The sequence below is a fragment of the Hirundo rustica genome, chromosome 6 (assembly GCF_015227805.2).
Source record: "Hirundo rustica isolate bHirRus1 chromosome 6, bHirRus1.pri.v3, whole genome shotgun sequence".
Taxonomy (NCBI): domain Eukaryota; kingdom Metazoa; phylum Chordata; class Aves; order Passeriformes; family Hirundinidae; genus Hirundo; species Hirundo rustica.
Window position 1 is genome coordinate 31,179,729 of NC_053455.1, and position 22,165 is coordinate 31,201,893.

The 22,165-nt window shown below is 43.9% G+C and overlaps 1 protein-coding gene across 12 annotated transcripts; it reads right to left on the minus strand.

Moving 5' to 3' along the window:
• Nucleotides 1-1,576: 1,576 nt before the first annotated feature.
• EXD2 (exonuclease 3'-5' domain containing 2) lies at nucleotides 1,577-21,765 on the minus strand. Of its 12 annotated transcripts, XM_040067937.2 has the most exons (12): nucleotides 21,708-21,765; nucleotides 21,127-21,285; nucleotides 17,099-17,299; nucleotides 15,512-15,598; nucleotides 11,982-12,387; nucleotides 10,824-11,080; nucleotides 9,673-9,799; nucleotides 8,595-8,920; nucleotides 6,238-6,344; nucleotides 5,815-5,950; nucleotides 4,717-5,073; nucleotides 1,577-3,980 (listed from the first exon to the last, which is right to left on the minus strand). In XM_040067937.2, the coding sequence occupies exons 5-12, from the start codon at nucleotides 12,318-12,320 to the stop codon at nucleotides 3,764-3,766; spliced, it is 1,866 nt and encodes a 621-aa protein (XP_039923871.1). In that variant the 5' UTR covers nucleotides 12,321-12,387; nucleotides 15,512-15,598; nucleotides 17,099-17,299; nucleotides 21,127-21,285; nucleotides 21,708-21,765; the 3' UTR covers nucleotides 1,577-3,763. The 12 variants fall into 12 exon arrangements, with proteins under 12 accessions (XP_039923871.1, XP_058277104.1, XP_058277105.1 ...); XM_058421121.1 differs by lacking the exon at nucleotides 17,099-17,299; XM_058421122.1 differs by lacking the exons at nucleotides 15,512-15,598; nucleotides 17,099-17,299 and having other exon boundaries at nucleotides 21,149-21,285.
• Between the last annotated feature and the right edge of the window lie 400 nt (nucleotides 21,766-22,165).

Sequence of the window (22,165 nt, forward strand, 5' to 3'; positions counted from 1 at the left end):
AAATTTCTCTTCCCCATCTCTGGCAGCATACTTTGCACAAACTTAAAAATGTGAAATGACAAGCAACAGAAAGAAAAATGCCACTGTGTGAAAGCCAGCCCATATAGACAGCATTGCCAATTCTCCCCCTGCACAGACAAATATGTGTGGTTAAGTGCAGGGCTGTCCCAGTTAAGGTAAAATACTTGGGGCAACCTAGATGAATGTTCAGGCTGAGAAAAATCTAAGGTTTCATTTGAACAAATGCAGATCTGTATCCATGACTGACCAAAACGACCAGGCCAAGGACAGCACCTGAATCCACTTTCAAACATACCTGAGCAAGCTTTCTATCCCATTGCTGCCAGCGTGGGCTGTTCCACAGCAGATCTCTGACACACAAATCAGGGAAGGCACTGGAAACTCAGAGGGTGAGATCCAGGTGTTACTGTAAGGAACAATGTACCTGTAAGGACTGGGTAAGACACAAGGAAAGAGGAGAAAAAACAAGCATGCAAGAAAGGAACAGAAGAACTTCAAAAGTGGTAAGTCTGGTAAAAGAGTAAATTTTTATAGAACATATATATAGAACAATTAGCAATGGAGACATACAAGGAAGTTTTATCTACAGACAAGTAGAAAATTTAAAATCATAATAAAATAAAGCCAATCTATTTTTGCGTAATAAATATATTGCTCCCCCTCTTCTTTCAGACTGAATTAAAATTATGCAAGTGGAAGATATCTTACAAACAACAAAGAATCTTAGTTTAGAAAATGTTTGTGAAGGAAGTTCTCCTTTCTAGTTTCTATTTCTGAACAAGTGATTTGGATAAAACCCTCTTCTATGACCACTGGCTCCTTAAAAATAGAGGACCTGCAGTCCAGTTCTTGTCTCCACATTACTTTCTTGTCTCACAAACAGAAAAGACCTGACCCTGTGGTCAGCCAATCGATTCCATTAAAGAGTTTGGTCAGGAGTTCCTATATCAGAACAAGGGGAGGAAAAACAAAGCAGAACAAAGAGGTGAAATGGACACCTCGTACTCCTGATGACAGAAAAGGAGTGTCTGAGTCACGCAGAGAGCTCTCAACACCACGATCAGATGGAGACAGGCTATAGCACTATCTGAACACATGCTCAAAATGCTTTGGAGAGAAATAGTTATATCCAAACTGCTGCTGTAGGCAGGAAGGTCTTGCTGGGATTATAATCAGCTGTGTGAGTGAGCACAGAGACATACCACATTTGGCTAGATGATTTTTTGTTAAAACTTGCCAGTGGTACAGGGAAAAAAAAACAATTGCCCTTCTAATGAAAATTATCTCATTTTCAGCTCTGTGATAAGTAATATTTATCACAAATCTTTGATTCCTTATGCTGCAATTGCAGCTCCTCTGGGATGGCATTAATGCACCATTTCTCTCCATGGCTCCTACTTATCTCAAACAGTCTCTGCTACAGTGTTTTTACCCCTGGCCTGTGAAATTTTTTGAATTATCTGATAAGGGAAAGTTTCAGCCACAATCACAGCAGGTCCACGATTCTGCCCAAATGTTATAAAAAAATATGGGTCAACTGCGCTATACACAACAGTGTGAAGATAATGGTTTTACTAAAACGTCTTTACAGAGGCATATAAAAGTTGAGCATAGCTTCATCATTCAGTAGAAGCAAACTCATCTCATGCAATCAAAATCATCAAAAGCGATTTTACAGAAAGGAGTGTGTATTTTTAAAAACTTATCTTTAACTAAGGTCTAGCACCAGACAAAAACTGTGAATATTTAAGGAAGTTAGACAGTAGCACGTCTTAAAAAACAACAATAATAATTAACACACACTGTTTTATATTTTCAAAGCATTTTACAAAAACATTAATTCCTTAAGCCTCACAAAACCTTTGTGAGATAGTTAAGTATTATTAGTCCCATTTTAGAGACAGAGAAACAGGCATGAAGAGAGTGTAACTTGCTCAACACCACACATGTCAAATCCACGTACAGAACATCAGATTTTCCATTTTTTTGCCATGTGAGGTCAGATCTCTTAAAAGCTTCTGGTCTTTGTTTCCTCTCATCCCTTTTAAGACACCTGTCCTTATTTCAGTCTGATATGAAAAAGTACTCACCAGGTGCTATTCAAAGAATTACTGAATGGTTTGGGTTGGAAGGGACTCTAAAGAATCTCCCACTCCAACATCCCTGCCAAAAACTGGGACACCTTCCACTACACCAGGTTGCTCACAGCTCCACCCAGCCTGGCTTTGAACACTTCCAGGGATAAGGCCTTCACAGCTTCTCTGGCAAGGTGCCAGTGCCTCACCACCCTCACAGTAAAGAATTTCTTCCGAATACCTAATCTAAAGCCAGCCTCTTTCAGTTTAAGTCCATTAACCCTTGCTCTACACACTCTTGAAAGAACTCATAGGTGCTCCAGGCTTCTGATAATCTTTGTAGCCCTTCTCTGGACTTGCTCTATTATGGTGGGGGCCACAGAGCCGGACACAGTACTCCAAGTGGTCTCACAAGAGCAGAATAGAGGGGGAGAATCACCTCCCTTGACTTGCCGGTCATGCCTCTTTTGATGTAGCCCATGATGCCATTGGCTTTCTGGAAAAGTTTTCAACGCATTCCAGGAACCTCCTGAATTGCTCATGCCCTGCTGTGTTGCCTCTCCAACAAATACGGGGTGGCTGAAGTCCCCCATGAAGACTAAGCCTTATGAACACGAGATTGCTCTTATCTATACAAGGCTTCAACCATTCAGTCTGCTTGGTTGGGAGACCTGTAGCAGATCCCTTCTGTCACCTGTCCCTGCCCTCCCTGTAATCCTGACCCATAAGTTCTTGATGGACTCCTCATCCATCCCTAGGCTGAACTCCATGCACTCCAGATGGAGCTCTGTGCACTCCAACCAATCACTGACATAGGTGACACCTCCTCCTCGCCTCCAGTGCCTGTTCTTCCTAAAGAGCCTGCATCCTTCCATTCCAACACACCAGTCATAGGAGTTATGCCACCTCATCTCTATAACAGCCCTGCACATGTGAGCACTCTACTCATGACAAACAAGCAGAATTAGGAAAAACATTTTTTATAAACTTTATGTTACTGGAAGCTGTTTGACAAAAGACTTGACGTGGGTATTTCCATACTGCCAGAGTGTCACTTCTCATCAGGCACCCGCCACTAGGAAACTTGCTGAGGCCTATCTGCAATGCTGGGACAGCTCAGAATCTGCCAAAAAAAAAGGTTTCTTTGCTTCTTCCAGACAGAGAATCTGTCTCTGGTAGGTGGTCTTCTCTAGGAAGAACTCTTATGAGTACAACTGTGCTGAAAACAAAGGCAGATTTTTATCAAGAAGATCCTCAAGGTAAAGCCAAGGGCACAAATGTACGTCAGAAAATCTAGAAACATTCACCTATTGTGCTTTTGTTGTCTTTCTCTGGACTTACTCTGTTATGAGAGATGGTCTGGAGGCATCAGACACCCTGGGGGCTAGAAAATTATTCTTCATAGTCACTTAGAGAAGACAAGTTCCCTTATCATATCACTCTTGCACCGAACTAGTAAGTGACAGACTAGGATTAAACTTCCAAACCACCTGAAAGTTCAAGTCAATGAACTGTCAAATTTAACTCTGGCAAATCCGGCAGATCTACTGCTGCCTTTTTGCAAACCCAGGCCCCAGGTGTTAGTGAAGACATAGAAATCAAAATAGTCTTTCCATCTTCAGTTACTTATGTCCATTAGATACTATCCAGAGTCCAGGAAGTCAGTTTCATGACAGCTTGATCTGAAGATCCTCCCCGTACTTTTGGATCAATTTCGCATGGTTATGGTCCACTGACCATTGCTCTGGGAGGTGTTTGGGCTTCATGCTGTCCAAGAAATGCTGCCGCCAGCGTCTTTCCAGCTGCATAAGAGAGCGCAGGCCTCCTTTAGCACAACACTGCACCACCTTCAGTCCATGTGGCACGTAGCTCTCATTGCAGATCCTGCCAGGGCACAAGCACAATTTATTTTCACACTAGCCCGCTGTCAGACTCCAGATCTGTCTCCAATGAACAGCAAGACACTGAAGATACTCTCAGCTGCAGAGTTTAATTACAGATAAAGGGTAAGCTAACCAAGAGGGAGAGTTTTAAGCTTTGCTTCAATGCCAGACTGTTTTCTGGAACATAGTTACACTGCAAAGCTGGTTTCTCTGAACTGAGAAAGTGTTCTTCTTTACAGCACTTTAAACAAAGCACTTAAGGTCCATTACAAGCTCCTCAGGAGACCACAAATTTCTCAAGGCAAGAATTATATGACCCTTCAGAGCGCTGAGCCTGTCAGTGAATGGGTTCTGAGATACAACATCTGCACTTTACAAACAACAGAGAGCATAACAAGGAGAAAATACTAATTTCATGCAGAGACTGGACACTTGTTAAGAGAAGATATTTGGGGAGACTTTGAGAAAGTGAAGAAGAGAAGACTTCCAATATGAATGTTCTTCTGACTCTTTTCCTGATCTATCCTTCAGAAGAAGTATAAAATGTCAGAGGGGAAGATGGAGAGCAAGAACAGAAGACTGGTGAGGAGGAAGGGAAAGAGAGAAAGAAACAAGAGCTGCGGTTCAGAGACCAGCAGTGGGTTGAGGGGAGATGGATATAAACAAAAACAAAACCAGTAAGAAATGCAATATAAACTACTAAAACCTTACATCCAGCCTACATGGGCTTGCTATACCTGGTTTCGAGACCAGCTGCTGCCTGGAGCATCTCTGGAGTGACTGTGTCTGTGTTATAGAAGTCCTTGATGCTTTGCAGCAGCTCTGCCCTGCGGGGGTCAGGCAGGCCGTCTGCATTCAGCAGGGCGCGCGCTCCCGAGCGCACTTGCCTGCGCAGAGGGTCCTCCAGGAGACGCACGCCCTCCTCGGAGCCGATGGGAGCCCCAAACTCCTGGGCCAGCTGCTGCTTCAGGTGGTTGTCATAGTAATTGGAGATGGCATGGCAGGACGTGCAGAGCAGGAGCACGTCATGCGAGTTGTGGTCTTTCATCTGGATGGGGAAGTGCCTTCGGTATTCGTGAGGAACAATGTTCTTCCTAGAGAAGGCAAAACAGACGGCTCATTGCGTTTGTCTGGAGCTGCTGCTCCCCAGTTTCTCCTCTTCCTGCCCTAGAAAGGGTCAACTAAATCTAAAAGTCCAGGTAAGCAAATATTACCAGGACACGTGGTATAGAAAGTGATTATTTTTATGCTTTTCATTTGGAATTCTCTCTCCAGATTTTCTGCATTTCTCTTTTTTCCCTTCCAAAAATTCATCACTTTCAATTAAACACTAATACTGTAAAAAAAAAAAAAAAAAACAACCAAGTAATGCACTATGAGAAGTATACTTCTCAACTAATCAGTAGCAGACAAAATTACAAAAGAGGAAAATCTTATTCTTTTTGACCTCAGCAGCTTTAGGCTCACCCAAACCTTTCAAAAATAAAGGATTAAGTAGTGCAAGGAATAGTACAGCTCTTATCGGAAGGGGATGCCACCCACCCAGTTGGTCAGCACACTGCTGCCCCTGTCACTCAAACTGCAGTACATACATGATCCATAAGCTTTGATCCCTCCTAGGATCAATATCTCCTGCCTCTGTAAGAGGAAAGGTTGGTCTCTTCAGTGTCTCACACAGCCGAACAACTGCAGAGCACTCAAACAGTGCCCCATCCAGGACATGAGCAAGCACAATGTTTCAGGCCATGAACCAAGCTTCTGGATGCCAAACTTGATGCAGGCTTCAGGTCCTGTTTTAGAAGATGCATTTTTCTCCTACCCACTAGACAACTCACCGGATATAGGATTCTCGCTTGCCACATACAACACAGAGGTTTTCTTTGACTGTCAGATAATAATCAACTTGAGACTCGGGACGTCCTGAAGGCTCAAACCGCAGCTTCACAACAAAAGGGTCTGTGCTAACTAGCTCTAAAAGGATAAAGGCAAAGAGAAAATATTCAAGACAAATTGTATTGGAAAGCTAAAATAACGATGCTACAACATAAGAGTCATGCTAGTGAATCCCCAGCAGCACTTCCAGTAAGAAAGGATACAAAAAAATTCATGCTCCATTATGAAGAAGAGGAAGAAGAGAGAGAAGAGAGAGGAGAGAGAGAAGGGAGAGAGGGGAGAGAGGAGAAGAGAGAGGAGGGAGAGAAAAGAGAGAAGAGAGAGAGCTGCATTTCAAATACAAACAGGAAAACTGGCATGCCTACCTCCAATCCCCTTGTCCAAATACCACTGAGCCTTCTTGCGATCACAAGTGCACAGGGGCTGTCCATCTGGTGCATGCAGGAAGCAGTTGTCATACAGTGGAGATTTTCTATGAAACAAGGGCAGGATTACAGCAGCTGTAATAGCATGCAAAAACCCCAAACCCCAGTGCCACACTGCAGTTCAGGCAGCTTCCTGAGAATCACAGAAGTACCTCTAAACACAAACTTGAGGTTGTTGAGGTTCCACAGGCTGCTGCTCAGGGAAGCAGTACATCTGAAAATTTATCCAGGGCTCACCAACTGAGTCTAAGGTATCTTTGCTCTCTTGCTGCCAACAGAATTGTAACTTCTGAATCCAAATTTTCAAGAGATGTCATCAATGATGACAGCATTTAAAAAATTTGAATTAGAAAACAGAAGAGAATTGGAGTCACAAAGTATGATGAGCTAATAGTAAGCTCAAAGAGAGCATCAATTTACAGACAAGCCAATTTCAAGGATTGGCTAAGCCTGGATTTTAATGTTTTATTATGAAAACTTTTCTAAAATTTAGTGTGAATAGCAATTACTCTATTCACCCAAGAGAAATGGTCCAAAAACACTCTTGCAGCACTAGGAACTTTGAACACGAGTTCAGGAGAACAACGAAGCTGAGATGATGCCCTCAAACACAGGCCCCAGCCTTTGGCAGTGACAAGAAGTCCTACTTGAGCAGTCTCTGGTGATTTGTGGCAGTGTGTGGAAGGGCTTTGTTTTGCAGAAAACATTTCCTTACTCTGCTAACCTCCTACAAACAAAATTGAAGCATGGAACAGGCTGGGCTCAGACAGGACCTGGGAGGAACTGGACAGATATGTCACAACACACTGCAGAAAAGTCTCCTTTCATCTCTACAGTGAGATTGTACAAATTACTACTCAGCAGAGCTCTACCAGCTAAAAAGGTCGATTCACAGGCTATGTAATCTCACAAAATTATTTCTTCTGAGGTCTGTGAGGGGTTAAAGCCCAGCAAAATATACAGGAGGTCTCCTTCCACTGAGCATCAACACTTCAACAGTCACCATGATAATTTCAGTACTTCCCAACTCTAAATGAATAAACATTAAAACTAAACAGACTTAAACAGAAAGAAAGAGTGAAAAAGGACTTTTGAAACCACATCCAGTGTTATTATAGACCAGAGCCACATTGCTGTAAGTACTGTGAAAAGCAGTGAGTCTACAGATCACTGAAGTCAAGCACAGTTAAAAAACCAAAAATATAAATAAAGATATATGAGGAGATCTTAATTTATCTTGGAATGTAATTTTGTTTACATTTTAATCCTCCTATGAGATGCAGGCCTCCTGTTTTGTATTACACAGCTTCCAAATATTTTTTTTTTTTTTTTTTTTTTTTTAATTAGGGACTTGCTCTGTAAAACACAACACTGGTAATCACTGCTAATGAAATCAGTACTATTGACTATACTAAAATTTCTCTGTTGCCAATCCAATAAACTTAAAAAGAAGAAAACAAATACAAAAAATGTCTTTCTTTCCCAATGATAATTACAAATAATTTTAGTTTTGTCCAGTGATAAATTTTATTAGATTATATCCTAACAAAACCAAACATACAGATACCCCACATCTTCCCCTGCACTGAGCTTAAAGCAACATTTGCAGCTTGTTTTTAATTAAAAACAACTGAATTCTTGCTAGCAAAAGCCCATGAGAATTTAGGATTCACTCCAAAAAATCGCCTGCAAGGATGGTAATCCTGAATCCAGCAACAGCTACCTCTGCAAGGCCAAAGCAGCACTATTCTCTCACCCCCTGGCCAACACAAAAGGGCACTGCTTTGCTGCTACCACAGGCTGTTCCTTCCTGTGCCTTCTGGCACCTCACACAACTTGTCTTACCCCTGCTAACCTCAGCTTTCAGCCCTGCCATCTCTGTGGCCATGGAGACATGGGACAGCAAAGAACAAACAACAGTCCATGAGGCAGATCCTGATGAAAGGACAAGCTCTGTGCAGTTGCCACCTTTTCCTTCAAGAAGACAGGGCACAGCTGTCTAGGCAGCAGAATCACAGAATCTTAGAATATGCTGAGCTGGAAGGGACCCACCAGGATCATCGAGTCCAACTCCTGGCCCTGCTCAGGACACCTTGGACACCCAAGAATAACACCTGGAAAGCCAACTACCTCCTGCTAGGACTCTGCTCTCCCGCTAATGCTTCCACAGGGGAAGGAAGGGCTAAACTTAACACCTCTACTTGCTCATGATCTAAGTAGAGATCTAAGTGCTGCCCCTGCTTTTTTCAGGGTTTTCCATATGCAATGCAAAGAGTGAGATGTGCTCATATCCTCACCGTGCAGAATATCCCATACCCAGAGGCTTTCGCTTCTGCCTCCGTGGATCTCTCATCTGCTGACTGCCAGGGGACTGGCCATTCACCCAAGATTTCCGATTCTTCGTTTTCTGAGGGGAACGTCCCTCCCCACTCTTCTCCTCTCCTGTGCTGCCATTCTTTCTTCCTCTAAATGGGATATCCACCAAACCGTGGCATTTACCCCGTGCTTTCTCCCAAGCAGTGACAGAGTTTTCACCTTCAGATGTAGCAGGGAGGCTGGTAAATCCCAGCAAATGGAAGAACAGAGCCACTGAGACCTGGGCATCCCTTGCAGCATAGAGAACCTGCAGAAAACACAGAAGTTAAGATACTGACAAACAGCTAATATCCCCAACATTACCGGTCTTTAGCACAAGGTACAGTAAAACCAGAAGCTGGATTAATTTCATTTCCTTAGAAGTTCACGTGAAGTTTTGCCAGGTGAATGGCACTTTCATAACGTCACCACATCTCACTACCCTGTGGTAGAGCCCCCAGGAACCGCAAGGGACAGAAAATATATTTAGGTCAGACACCCTCCAACCCTACCAATCCCCCCCTCATAAAGTTTCCTTTTGGCACACTGGTGAAGAGTATTCAGCGTAGTTTTTTTGTCCTGTCACTCCCTCTGCCGGTCATTGCTTCTGCAGGCATGTGCAGCTTGAATAAAGCAACTGGGCGGTCGGGGAAAACAACAGCACTCTAAAGGTGAACAAGATTGCCAGTGCCTCTCTAATATTGCACCGACTGCTACAGACTGAAGGAAATAATAAAAAGGTGAGGTGCTGGAAACACTTCTTCAAAGGATCTTGCCTCACAGATCCTTCAGGACTAAAGGAAAATAATGGTAAATAATCCAGGGAGAACAGTAGAACATTATCTTCATGGAAAAGGAGGGAAATGCAGGCAGTGAGTCTGAAATTAACTTAGGCCCTGTCACATATAAGGTTTTGAGGTATAATCTGAATAGGCTCAGATCTCTCTGCTGTTAAGCATCTTTTTCAACTAAGAAGGTTACTTTTCCTCCCAAGACAGTAAGTTGAAGTGGAGAACACACCTGGTCTTGTGTCAGCTCTTCTGCTTCCCAGTTGCTGCAACGCACATGAGGAGATTTGTCAAGTGCGAAGTTCAGGACTTTTTCAGCCAAAGACTTAAGGCTAAGGCAGTTGTGAAATAGATCCTTCCTTCAGTTCAACAAAGAAAGTGAAACAAACATATTAAAAATGAAACTATACACTCATGCAAATTCAGATGGCCTCATACAGCCTGAACCTTCCAGAACACAATGCACATGACGTTGTATGGCTTAAACAGCACACAGCTGCCTGTCAGCTTTACAGGCCCTCTCCCTCCCCTCTACTAAAATATTCTTTCTAGATTTAGTAATTATATTGTGTTTGCAATATGCAAAGCAGGCAAGGCTGGGAGTTAGCAACATTAAAGGCTGAAATATTTGGCTCTGAACTAAAGAGGCCCATCTACAGTGATGGACCACTTGTCTGAGGAGTTTATGAAATGTCCAAGAACCAGGACTGACTTGGAAGAATCCTGGACATTAGAGACAAGAAGCCCATCCTCAGTTCTAAAAAGGCACCAACAGGTCAGCAAACCCATGGCCCAGATCACTAACACCACACCCAGGCACACATATAACCGTACATGAAGAAAATTTGCAAGTAAAACATCTTGTTTTAGGAAGAGCGAAAGATAAGAAAACGGCTTCACAATTATAACCTTCTCGTAGAATAATTGTTACTAAAAGAGAAAGCTGGGACTCGTTTATTTAGTAATTTTTCAAGAAATCTTGAAATTCAACAGTTCCACTTATGTGCCCTGGGCACATTTAACTCACACTTCTAGGCACTGTATTCAAAGATCTGCTGACAGTGTTCATTCTCACTGCATTACATCACTCTGCCTGGACTTCTTAAAAGCTGAAGCATGATACACAGAGAAGTCCACAAAGGTATCAGTCTGTGAGAGAAGACTAATGGACACAATTAGCAAATGAAATCCTCATGAAGATTTTATTTCCATTAAGACCACAGAACAGAAGCATGACATGTTCTTGGGCTGCAGCTACCAATGCCCATTCTCTAAAGCCACCCTAAGAATCTGAGACATACCAGCCTGGTATCATTCAGCTTATGCAAATCACCAGCTCAAATGATGCCTTAAACGGACCTACCTTTGTCTTCAGGCACTTACCGCTGTCTCATGGCTAAATACCGGAGATCCATGCTCCCTTTGACTGCAAGACCATAATCATGACGCAATTTGCAAGCATCTTCCCAGCACCCTACTCCAACTTTCAACACAGCACTATCTGCCATGATGTCCAGCAGGGTCTTTGGAAGAGTCTGGCCACCGGCAACAAGCCTGGGCAACCGAACAAGAATGCAGAGGCCACTGGAAGAAGCCATCTGTAACAGGGATACAGGATTTGCTTTTCCCTCCACAGATACCTGTAAAGAAGTAAAAAACGAGAGTCCAGGTTACCATATTATTAGTAATACTGGAGCTGAAGCAAATTGCAAAAAAGGCCACTGAAAGCAGGAAATACTTATCAGTTTATAAGGTCAAGTATTGTTACATGTCTCTAAAAATTCACTGCAAGTTATGCGGTCTTTTTCACAGTATTACTGTCCCCAAGCTACTTCTTGCCACATTCCCACAAGAGAATCCGTCCCCCTTTCACCCTTCCCCTTCATAGCTGAGCTGGTGGAAGAAATCAGAAACATCAGCACAAAGCCGCCCACTATATAAATGTTTATGGCAAATATATTGTTTAGTTGAGTCTTACACTAATGAATGTGGAGTGAATAAATTTCCAGTCAAAGCAATGGCAAAGCCAGGCTTAATAAATTACTTTAAGCCTGTCTGAGATATCACACATGCAAACGTACAAGCAGAAGAGGAACTTTGTTTTCTGGTTGCCCCAGTGAGTTTTATCTATGTATCAGCATTATCCTCCCTTTTGGATTTAACATTCTTAAGATTGTTTCTTAAATACGTAGCTGGATTTAAAATAGTGTAAGCACAAGCTACTTCTAGTAAATCACCTTTAAAGAGATACTACACAAAACATATAGGCTATATTTAGCCATACAACTGTTACTATATTTAGTAAAGTCGATTCATCACAGAAACTCAGTAAACAAATACATCTGGGGAATTAGAAACTTAGCATGTTTAAACGTAAGAAGAATTAAAATTAGCAGCTACTTCAGTGCCATCATGACAGAGACAGAGTTTCAGTACTCGGCCCTGTGGTATCTGTTTAAGCAAAGGAATTGCTCCACCTTCAATGATTTCCCCATGCAATCTGCACTCTAAAGGAGGGAGAGGCGCTTCTTGATCACTCACCCACTCACAATCAATTCCAAGAACCGGCCACTTCTCCAGCTCTTTCTTCATCAATGGTTCAACATGATCCCACTCCTCCTGCTCTGAAACAATCACTATGTCTGCACCAAGGGTCCTCTCTATCCAGAAAAAGGTGGGAGAGTTGAAGAAGGAAACCACCTTCTTATCCTCTGCCTCAATGAGTTTCTCATCTCCTGACTTTACCGCTGCTTCCTCTTGCTGACTACTACAGTGTGTTTTTCCTTTCCGACGCTGGGTCACTTTCCACAAAACCAGGCCCCCTAATGCAACACCCAGCAGGGTCACCAAAGTAATCGTCACAGTTGTTTGCCTGGCCATTTTTTATTGCTCTTTCTCCCCGTTCACCTCACCCTCTCAAAATGGTGTTGTGGGATTTCATCATGGCCTGCAGAGAAAAATAAGAGAAGATATTAAAGACAACTTAACGAAATGTGTTTAGAGATATTAAACACATGCAATGGTATTGTAACAAGGTTCTAGCCACAACTTGTGATCCTGACAGAAAAAAGGTCTGGGTCCCACTTTAATAGACTGAGTACTTGGGGACAGACTGCTGCAGTGATGGATCGGGTAGGAAGAGGAGACTGAATGCTGCTGTTGATCACACCACTAAAAACTTTAAAGGGAATCCATTAAATTAAACTGGTGCAACTCAGTGCTTCCACAAACTGCTATTCCAAAACTAAACTAGTCACGGGTATTATCAACATCTTTTAGTTCAGTCTGTAACTAGACCAACCTAAACAAGGCCAAATGAAATTGCTGCAGAATAAGCATGTCCGTTCATGCAGTAGTAAATAACAGGCATTTGTCCATTACATTCACATCCATACTAGGGTCAAACGGCTCTTCAGGAATTGAAAAGCCCTAAAGCAGCAGCATCTTATTTTTAACATAGCTGTCCCTCTGTCATACAGAAGCTTAGTACCCCTTCAATAATCTAAAATCAATCCTGCCCCTCCATCCCTACCCTCCTACCCCACCAGGTTGCTTCTAAAGGGCTGTCCTCGCGCACTCTTCCCCACAAGCAGAAGTTCGGGAAGCGATGCTACTCCGGACGTGCACAGCCGCTCCCAGCACCCCGAGCACGGCCCGGGCACCTGCCTGAGCGCCCCCGAAGCAACAGGTCATTCACTGACACCCCGTAAACCGAGCGCCAACACCGGCTGCCACGAGGCCGCCCGCAACGGCGGCCTCTCCCGCGGTCCAACAGCCACTGCCCCTCCGAGAACCGGAGGGTGCCCGTGATCCTGGTGCGGATCCCCCGCCGGGGCAGGACAAGGCCCGGTACGACACCCCGACCCCGTCTCAGCCCCGGCGGCGGGGGCGCGCCAAGGCCCGGGGGCGGGCCCGGGACCGCAGCCGAGCGCTCCTCCGGGCCGCAGCCGAGCGCGGCGGGACGGGGGCAGGCGGGGGGGGGTCCGCGGCTCCCCTCGGCACCGGCGGGAACGCGCTGCCCGCTTTAGGCTCGGTCGCGATTATCTACCCCGGGAAGAGGCCCGGACGCCGGGAGCGAGCATTCGAGAGGCCGCGGGAGCACCGCGCACCGGCAGCCGCGGCCGCCGCCTCTCCGGGATGCGCGCAGCAGCCTCTCCCCAGCGCCAGGGCCCGCCGCCCGCCCGCGGCCCCGCCGGGCGCCCACCGATCCGCCCGCTGCCTGCGTCCCGCGGAACGGCTGTGTCCGGCTGCAGGAACGCCCCGCGGGGCAGTCGCCACGCACACCGGGAGCCTTAGAGCAGCGGACGCTTCCTCTGTGCCGGCGGTGCGAGTGGGCGGTGGGCGCCGCCATGTTGTACGGCAGCTAGCGGCGGGGCGTCTGTGTCGCTGGGCCGGCGCCAACGTGCCTTCAGCCGGGGCAAAATACTGGCACGATTATTGAAAAGCCAGCTCTTTTTAAAGGAGATTTCTGGAGTGAAAAGTGCGGTTTGTTGCCTGCGACTAGGAAGGGCTTGAGGAGCGAGCCGCAGCGGGCGTGTAGACACCCGTACGCAGAGCAGCGAGGAGCCCCTGGGGCAGGAGCGACCAGGTAGAATGGGAAGTAAAGAACAAAGGCAGCCAGGAAAATAAATAGCAAAATGCAGCCACCTCCCAAGCGGCAAACTGGAAGAAAAAGAAGAAAAAAGAAAAAAAAAACAAAAAAAAAAGAAAAAAAAAAAAGAGGGAACAAATCAAATGGAGAGTATTAAGAAATTACCAGGAATAATCATGACAAGTGATTGTTTTCCCCGTGTGTGGGGAGAAATAGGAACGTTCGAAGTATGACACCACAAAACCTGGACAGTGAGTGTACAGGCAGCTGCTGTATTCAGGGTTACGATCGTCAAGGCTTGAGGTCAGGACTTAAGTTTCCAGCCCAAACTTCATTGCAAATGAAAGGATCTGAGCACCCAATTTCTTCAAATTCCTTTGCAATTCCCATTATCTCGCAGATTTTGTGCTGTCAGAATTCCACCTAGCTGCATCTATTTGAAGTAGACAGAAAATGCTGCATTAAATCAATTTAACAATTTGACAGCATCAAATTTTGTTTTAACTTTGCCACTTGTACTCATCAGGGTAGGAGGATCTCCCTAGCAGAGACTTGGTATTTAGCAGACACATTGTCCAAAGAGTGTAACAAAGGAGCTAACGGCTGGCATTGGCAAAAACCTCCTATAGAAGCAGTATTTTTTTTTTCAGTCTGTAACTCATCTTTATTTTTCCCCTTCTTTTTTTCTTAACACAGGAATCAGGTACAGACATCTTGATAGCTCACAAGGAACACAGGTGATTTCCAGAACACTTTTCTGAGCAAATAAGGTCCTCTCCTTATCAGAAATAAGATGACAAGGCTATTAAAGGTTAAGCAGCTACTTGTTCTAATGACCTGGTCTATGCCAGCATGGTGTAGCCATATCAGGTCTCATTGCTGCTGGGGTAGGATCAGAGTTTTCTTCTCCATTGACGTGCATCTGTATTTTGAATGTACAAATGCTTTACACCTTAAGAGTTACAGCTTCTGTATCGTGTTTCTGCAAAGCCTCTCAGTCTTGCCCTACAGTGAAGAGATTTTTATCCATTTTTATATGAATTCACTGAGTTACAGAGCATTGCAATCTCACATCTTGTCTCTGGTTCATTCTCCTCTAGAGGGAAGGTCTGCATCTCCCTCTCAGTCACAGCCTGGCCCCAGCTTCTCCATCCATCCCCTATACTCCGATGCACCAGACACAAAGCTGACCAGCTGAACTGGACGTCTCCAAGCAGGAATCAGCACTACTCTGAAGTTTCTCACATGACTCATGCTCAGAAGAAAAGTGCATCATGTGCATGCTCAGGAGAGAAAGCTGGAGGGGTCTGGCAGTACCTGAGTTCCCATAGTCAGATGGACACGTTCTGCCTGTTCTTTCCCTCTCTCTTCCCTTCATGCATATTTCTCAAAGTATAGTGCTTTGTTTTGTATGGTCATTGGAATCTAGCATAAACCTGGATTGCCACTTGGATGGATAGTCTCACATTTCCTGTTGTACCTGTGAATGAGTGCTCACTGCCTGCTCCCTTGCTCCAGCACCCATATTTCTGTAATGACGGGTCAGAAAATCATGGAACCGATCCATCTGTAAAATAGTTCAAAGAAAAACGGTAACACCTGGGGACATAACAGACATTTCCAGGTCCAAGTGACTGGAAAGAGAACCAAGATAATGCAGCTAGGCTCCAGGATCCAGCTGCCCCTACTATGGCGTAGGCAAGGCATCCTTATGAAAACTCTCTCAGAGCTCAAAATAAGCAGAGAATATTGAACAAGTTTGCAAAGGTTGTTTGCAGGTAGACCCTTCATAATAAACTGGCATCCCCCCAGAAATCTGAAATAGCAGGTTTTCCTCTTAAAATTTGTTTATTTTGGTTTCTAAAGTAATAGAAGTGTAAATTTACAATAGAGAAAAATGCAATAACATAGCCTAATATTTATTACACAGTGAAAATCTCACAGAGAAGATGCTAGCTTTTCTCCAAGTAAAAGGATTGTATCCCTGGTTGCATTTAAAGCCTTACTTTTTCACGGCATCACTGACATTACAGTCTTGTAAGCCACAAGTCTCTTTAACTCTTTATAATTGTCTTATATCTACACAGCCATTTGTTCAAGTATAAAGATTAAATTAAAAATAAATGAAAGCAACTGATGCATGAGCGCACTCTGGCAAAGAAACCCACAACAAAAACAAAACAAAAACAACCCCCCCTAAACAAACAAACAACATCCCCCTAACAAAAAAAAAAAAAAAAAAAAAAAAAAAAAAACCAAAAAATAAAAAAAAAAACACCAAAAAAACAAAATAATAAAGTTACAGAAAAAACGTGATAGGGACATTGCCGAAGATGAGAAGATAAGCAACTGACTAAACACCTAACTGCTGGCTTAGCCTTACTTACAAGAAATCTGTTACAGCAGGTAACTGGAAGCCTTTACATGGTAAACAGCAACATTTACTTTTCTGTGTCTGCAGCCTGACCTGAGGTTTCTGCAGAGGTCTCTGTCAAGAGACTAATTTTTAGCCTGATTTCCTAAGCAAAGAAGACTTACGAAATTACTTTATGTTAGTGTTTCTGCCTCTGTCTCCCATCTTCCCCCACTTTCCTTGCCAACAAAAGCATGTTTAAACCATTGCTAGATTCCATCTAAATTTGTACAAAGGTAACTTCAGTAAAATGCAAAGCCAAATGGATGAAACGGGTCCTAATAAAGCTGTCGCTGATAAAATGGTAAGCATGTGCAGACACTGCTTAATATACATATGAGAATCCACACAGTGGTACCACATCAGGACAAATCCATAGGACGCCAGGCTTCACTTGATCTGCTGATCACAGAAAAAAAAATTATTTTTATAGTGACATTAGCTCATCCTTTAGGAGGGAGAGGACTGGGGTAAATGAGTCAGTGTTCAAAGGAAAATCAATGATTGTGGAATATCAAAGGAAAAAGGCTCCAGTGAAGACTTAAATTGCTGGTAGCAGACAATGAGCAGAGAGCTGCATGTAGTCCCCACTAGCTCATTAATAACACTCTCTTTGGGGCCCCAACCCAAGCTACAGAAAAAAGCCAAACTCACATTTCAACTCCTAACGTGATTTATCTTCCTTCTGTCGATGCTAGCAACCCCATGACTGCATATGCAAACAAGCCATTTTGAACAGCGTTTGTTTTAACAGGGTTGATACCAGGAAGGCAGCAGGGTTTCTTTCCTCAAGAAGTCAGAATGAGATCAGTTTCAATCAACTGTGAAGCCACATCCTAAAGGTGGAGTCTCACACTGCAACAAGGTGGATAGAAGGTTTAGCTTAGTTGAAAAGGCAATTCTGTTTCCCCCTCCTACCTGTCAGCCTGTTCTTCTCCAGCCTCAATTCTGCAAATACTGGTGCCTGCTTGATTCAAGGAATTAAGTGAGCAGAAAGCTACCACAGCAGAAAATCGGGTTTTCTTCTGGTTTAATTCCTTGTACTAACTCATCATACAGCCAGATCTCAGTGAAACTACATCCTAAGCCAAAAGATGAGTCAGTGGTAGCTCACTGAAGGTAACTCACTGACAGAGTTTGCAAGTTTTGCAGAGAATCTGAAAAAAACTCAGAGCTGTAAAATGCGAGATAATCCCATGAGGATGAGTTGTATTAACCGATCATCATCAACGTATTTCTTCCTTAATTGCCAACCCTTTTCATTGCTTATATAGAAACAGAGATTAATTTCACAACTCCATTTCTTGAAGAGCTGCTTAGCTTATCCCAGTAGTTCAGTCCAGAAGGCACTCTGCGTCAGCCTCACTGTTTATGGCTGCTAAGGATATGACATCCCCCATCTCCAAAACTCATCTCCCAGCTGGGCACTCCAGACTAGCTTGTGTTGATTTTGGCACTCTTTGGGGCACTTCCATGAGCCAATTAAACACATGGCAGACAAGCAGGTCCAATAAGTAGCAGCATCAGCACAAAGAAAGGGACAGAACACAGAGCCACAAAAAAATAAAGCCACCTTTCAGGGGTCACAAGTCATTAGATTAGTTTAGCTGCATGTTAAACCTACATGGCAGAATAGCAAGCCCCAAGGGAAAAGGAGAAATTTGAGAAAACAATCCTTGTTTTTCCTACCTTTCTGGTCCATGAAAGTAAGCAAAAAGAGAAAAGCCCAGAAGCCACCGATTTTTCACTAAAGGGAATAAATTACACAACCAAAATGATTTTTTAAAAAATTATATGGCTAAAATATGATGTGGTCTTCTTGTTTTACCCTTTCTATTTCCCCTCAAAAATAAAAAACATTGGTATAAATAAACAAATGAACAAAAGCCTTTGACTCAGCTCCACTTTCCTAATTATGCATTCACTCTCTCTGACTCACTCCATAGACATCCAACTATCAGTGTCCAAACTTCTCAGTTTCCACTTTGGATTAACCAAAGCCAAAGGTTCAACAGAAGCCCAAAAAGAGTATTTCAATCTCATCCTTTCTCGCCTGACACAATCAACCATGCTTCACTTACATACTTTTTACCTATTTAAGACTTCCTTCCTAGTGTTTGACAGACTCTCAGAGAGCTGTATCCTTGGTCTTCTGCTACCCTCCTACATTATCTCTGAGTTAGCTCTGGGGAAAGGAGCAAATCATTAAATCATCTGCTGAGAGATATTAATTTATTTGTATTTCAGATGAGATACCTCCCCTTTCCAAACTCAAAACATAGTCTTCTCCTCTTTTCTGTGAATGACTAGCAGGAAATTAGAGCTCAGCAGAGCTAGAACTCTTCCCTGAAAGCCCTCTTATTATCTTCTTAGTGAGTATCTGTGGATAGCATCACCAGTCTACCTGCCACTCAAGCTTGTTTGTCAACTGCCAGGTCTGACTGAAATGTCTTTGTAGATCCTAGCACTTAGGGTATATACTTCCATGTGGCAGGTCCAAAACAGCCCTTTGATCCATCCTTGCAGCTAAGACCTTTGTTCTCTTGCTGATATACAAAGACTGCCCTAATACCTCTCCATCCAGCATTAACCAACACACCTCCTAACACAACAGGCACTGACCACTGGAAACGCCATAGTCTGACAACGGATCAGTTATTGGCAATACTTCCAGAGGCAGAACAAAAGTTCTGTAGCATGGACAGAAGCTAATATGAGAGCAATGTGGCACCATGGCCATACCTCATCCAGATCAACTTAGTACCGCTGAGAGACTGGGCTCTGCACAGCCTTGGAATTAATAACACTGAAACTGCAACCCAAAATTGTTTACATAGATCATTAGTTTAACCATATCAATTCTCTGAAGGATTCTCCTAGTTCCCTCTTCTGCATTGCATTGCATCAAACATTATTTACTTACTTTCATTTCCAAGGGCATCTACAGCAAGTCACCACCCTGTTCATTATCTCCCACTTCCTTTCCCGTTGACTCCTCCACTCTGTTGCCTACTTGTTGAAATTCCAGTTAAAACATTTGTTGTGCTTGATTTCATGCTGCTTTTGAGACATGGAGGAGACTATAAATATCCTACAGAATTAAGCAGATCAAGCAGTGTGTACAAACAGACTGTGGCTTCCTGTACCCTTTGAGTCCGGCCAGGCTCAATCCAATTTGGACTGTGACAACCAGAGTATAGCACCCCCCATGCTAACATGGACCCCAGAACAGCAACTTGATGACGTTTGATCTGTTTGACTAACAGATGTCAGTACATCAATTCCATTGCAAGCTGCAGAATAAAGTAGACAAAGATGCTTCACTGATGCTACCTCAGTATGACTCAGGACAACAGTGTATGTGCTTTGAGAGATAATAGCACTCTGGCTTTATTAACACAGCAACCCATTATTTTCTAAGGAAGATATTACCTGTATATGCTGTGAAAATTTCCTTGGGTGCTATATCAAAAAATAATTCAAAGAAAGGAATCAGAGTGAAAAGAATTATGACCAGTACAGTTTTTTAGCCTATATGGTCATGTCATTGAGCAGAACAGATTGGCAGTCTGCCATTATTTTTCTTTTAAATTCTGACTGCTTAGAAATGGGATTTTAAAAAAATCCACAAAAACAAACAAGCAATAAAAATCCCCCAAAAAACAAATCCAACCTGACAAAACCAAACTCAGTTAAATCCTTCTTAAAAATCCTGGAACTGGGGGCTTAGGAAATAGTTTTATTTCTATGCAAAACCATGTAAGTACACAGCTTTCCTAGAGACTGGATCCAGAACGTGGAGAAAAAGTCCTGGAGATTTTATTATATTGCATATTTATTTCAGTATAGAAACCAAAGGTACTCAAAAATATTCAACCTAAGCAACACTTTAGGAAAAGGGAAAAATGAACCACATGTTGGGAATTCAGAAGTGAGCAACAATTTCTGATATAATTGTAATGGTGCAGAACGTATGGCATGCAAGCAACAGAGCTATAAAATATGATTTAATAGCAATGTCTGAAGCTTACCTGTGTCTGAATCTAAGGTAATAAACACAAACCATGATGGACATCATCTCTGCCTCTCTATATTGAGGGTGGCTAGACTTGTTACACTGCAATAGTTGGCCATCAAGAACTGTAACTAGAAAAGACCCTTATGTACAGTTTAGATTAGAAGAGATTAGCTCTGTTTTCACTTCAGTTGTGAAGCATTGTTAATTGTTAATGTTAACAATGTTAATGTAACTTCTTACATTCTTTTTTAATTCTCAATTAGAAGAGAAAGGTTTTTTAATTTACTTTTGCTATGTGTTAAAATTAAGGCTATAGTGTCATCAAATATAAAGATTGGTTTATGCAGGAATTAATGGTCTTTCTGTAATCTTAACCAAGAAGAAACCCAAAGCACTTAACTGACTTTCTATAACGAAATCATTTCTATTTCTATGGAAAAGCTGCCACCAAAATATGGCAGCAGTCTAACAGTACTCAGTCACCTTGCCACAGCACAGTTTATGTCAGGGAGGGTATTTCACTCTGCTTATTTTAAGGTTTGAAGGCTCCTAATTCCCAGAAGATGCAGTGCTACACAAAGATGGCCAGGATGGTCAGGCTAATTCCCCTCACCTTCTGAAAACTGTATCTTCCCTAGGTATTGGTGCCATGAGTAATACACACCTGAAAGTTTGAAACCGCTCACTTTGTGCACAGGCAGCACACAGTCAGATGCTGCAAGGTGGGACTGGGGGTCTGTGCAGCGCCTCACAGACATCACTCTTTGAATGAAACTCCTGTTGCCTGACATGGCATCGGATGTTACCTGAGAGGTACAGGGTCCTGTGAAAGAGAAAAGGTATTCTTATTCCAGTAAGGTAAAGGTTAGGGTATTGTTAAATAGTGAAGGACAGGACAGATCACTTCCACCTAGTTAGCCAGCTGCGTTTTGGGGTTCAGTTGACACTGCAGGGTAAGAGAGGAAAAGTCATCTGTACTTCCAGCAGTCTTCCAAGGGCTGCAGAAAGGTCTACTGACTAACTTGTGATGGGGCAACCCTCCTGTTCCCAGTGTTGCTCGGGAAGGAGCAGGAGAGAGCAAGCTATAAAACCTCGGAGAGCCCCATAATAACTATCATAGAGAAAACAACCACCACAACAAGAAGAAAACCCCAAACTAAATTCTAAAGCCGTAATGCTTTGAATTTCCGCAGAAGTCGCTCAGCATTTACAGAGGACAAGCCCCAGTGTAAACTGCCCCCTCACTTGAGCTGTTTTCCCCCTCATCTTCCCTCCGGTGCGTTGCCCGCCCGTTGCCTCAAGGCGGGCCGGCCGTGGCTGCGGGGCGCTCCCTTCCCGTCCACCGCTCCGCAGGAGCACCTGCCCGCCCGCCGCCACCCCCCTGCCGGCCGCGGGGCCGCAGGCGGCACGGGGTCGCTCAGGCGGGCCCGCCGAGCGGCGGCGGGACGCGCCCTGCCGCGGCTCCTCCGAGTGACGGCTGTACCCGTCCCCCGGCAGGTCCTCCGAGTGGCGAACGTGTCCTTCCCCTAAAAGGTCCCCGGGGCGACGAGTGCGCCCGGCCCCCTGCAAGTCCCCGAAGCGGCGGACGTGTCCTTTCCCCAGGAGGTCCTTGGCGTGGCGAACGTTACCGGCCCCCGCGGGGGCGAATGTGTGTGTGTGCCCCCGCGCCGCCCCAGCAGCGAGTTAACCGGCGGCGGCGCCAC

Bases quoted from the DNA above. Each gene is read 5' to 3' on its own strand.
- EXD2 (XM_058421122.1), bottom strand. From the start codon at position 12,320: ATGGCCAGGCAAACAACTGTGACGATTACTTTGGTGACCCTGCTGGGT. The intron at 8,921-9,672 runs GTGTGTTCTCCA...TGTTTTCTGCAG, and splicing joins AAGAGCTGACACAAGACCAG to GTTCTCTATGCTGCAAGGGA. The intron at 5,951-6,237 runs GTAGGCATGCCA...TTATCCTTTTAG, and splicing joins TTTGGACAAGGGGATTGGAG to AGCTAGTTAGCACAGACCCT.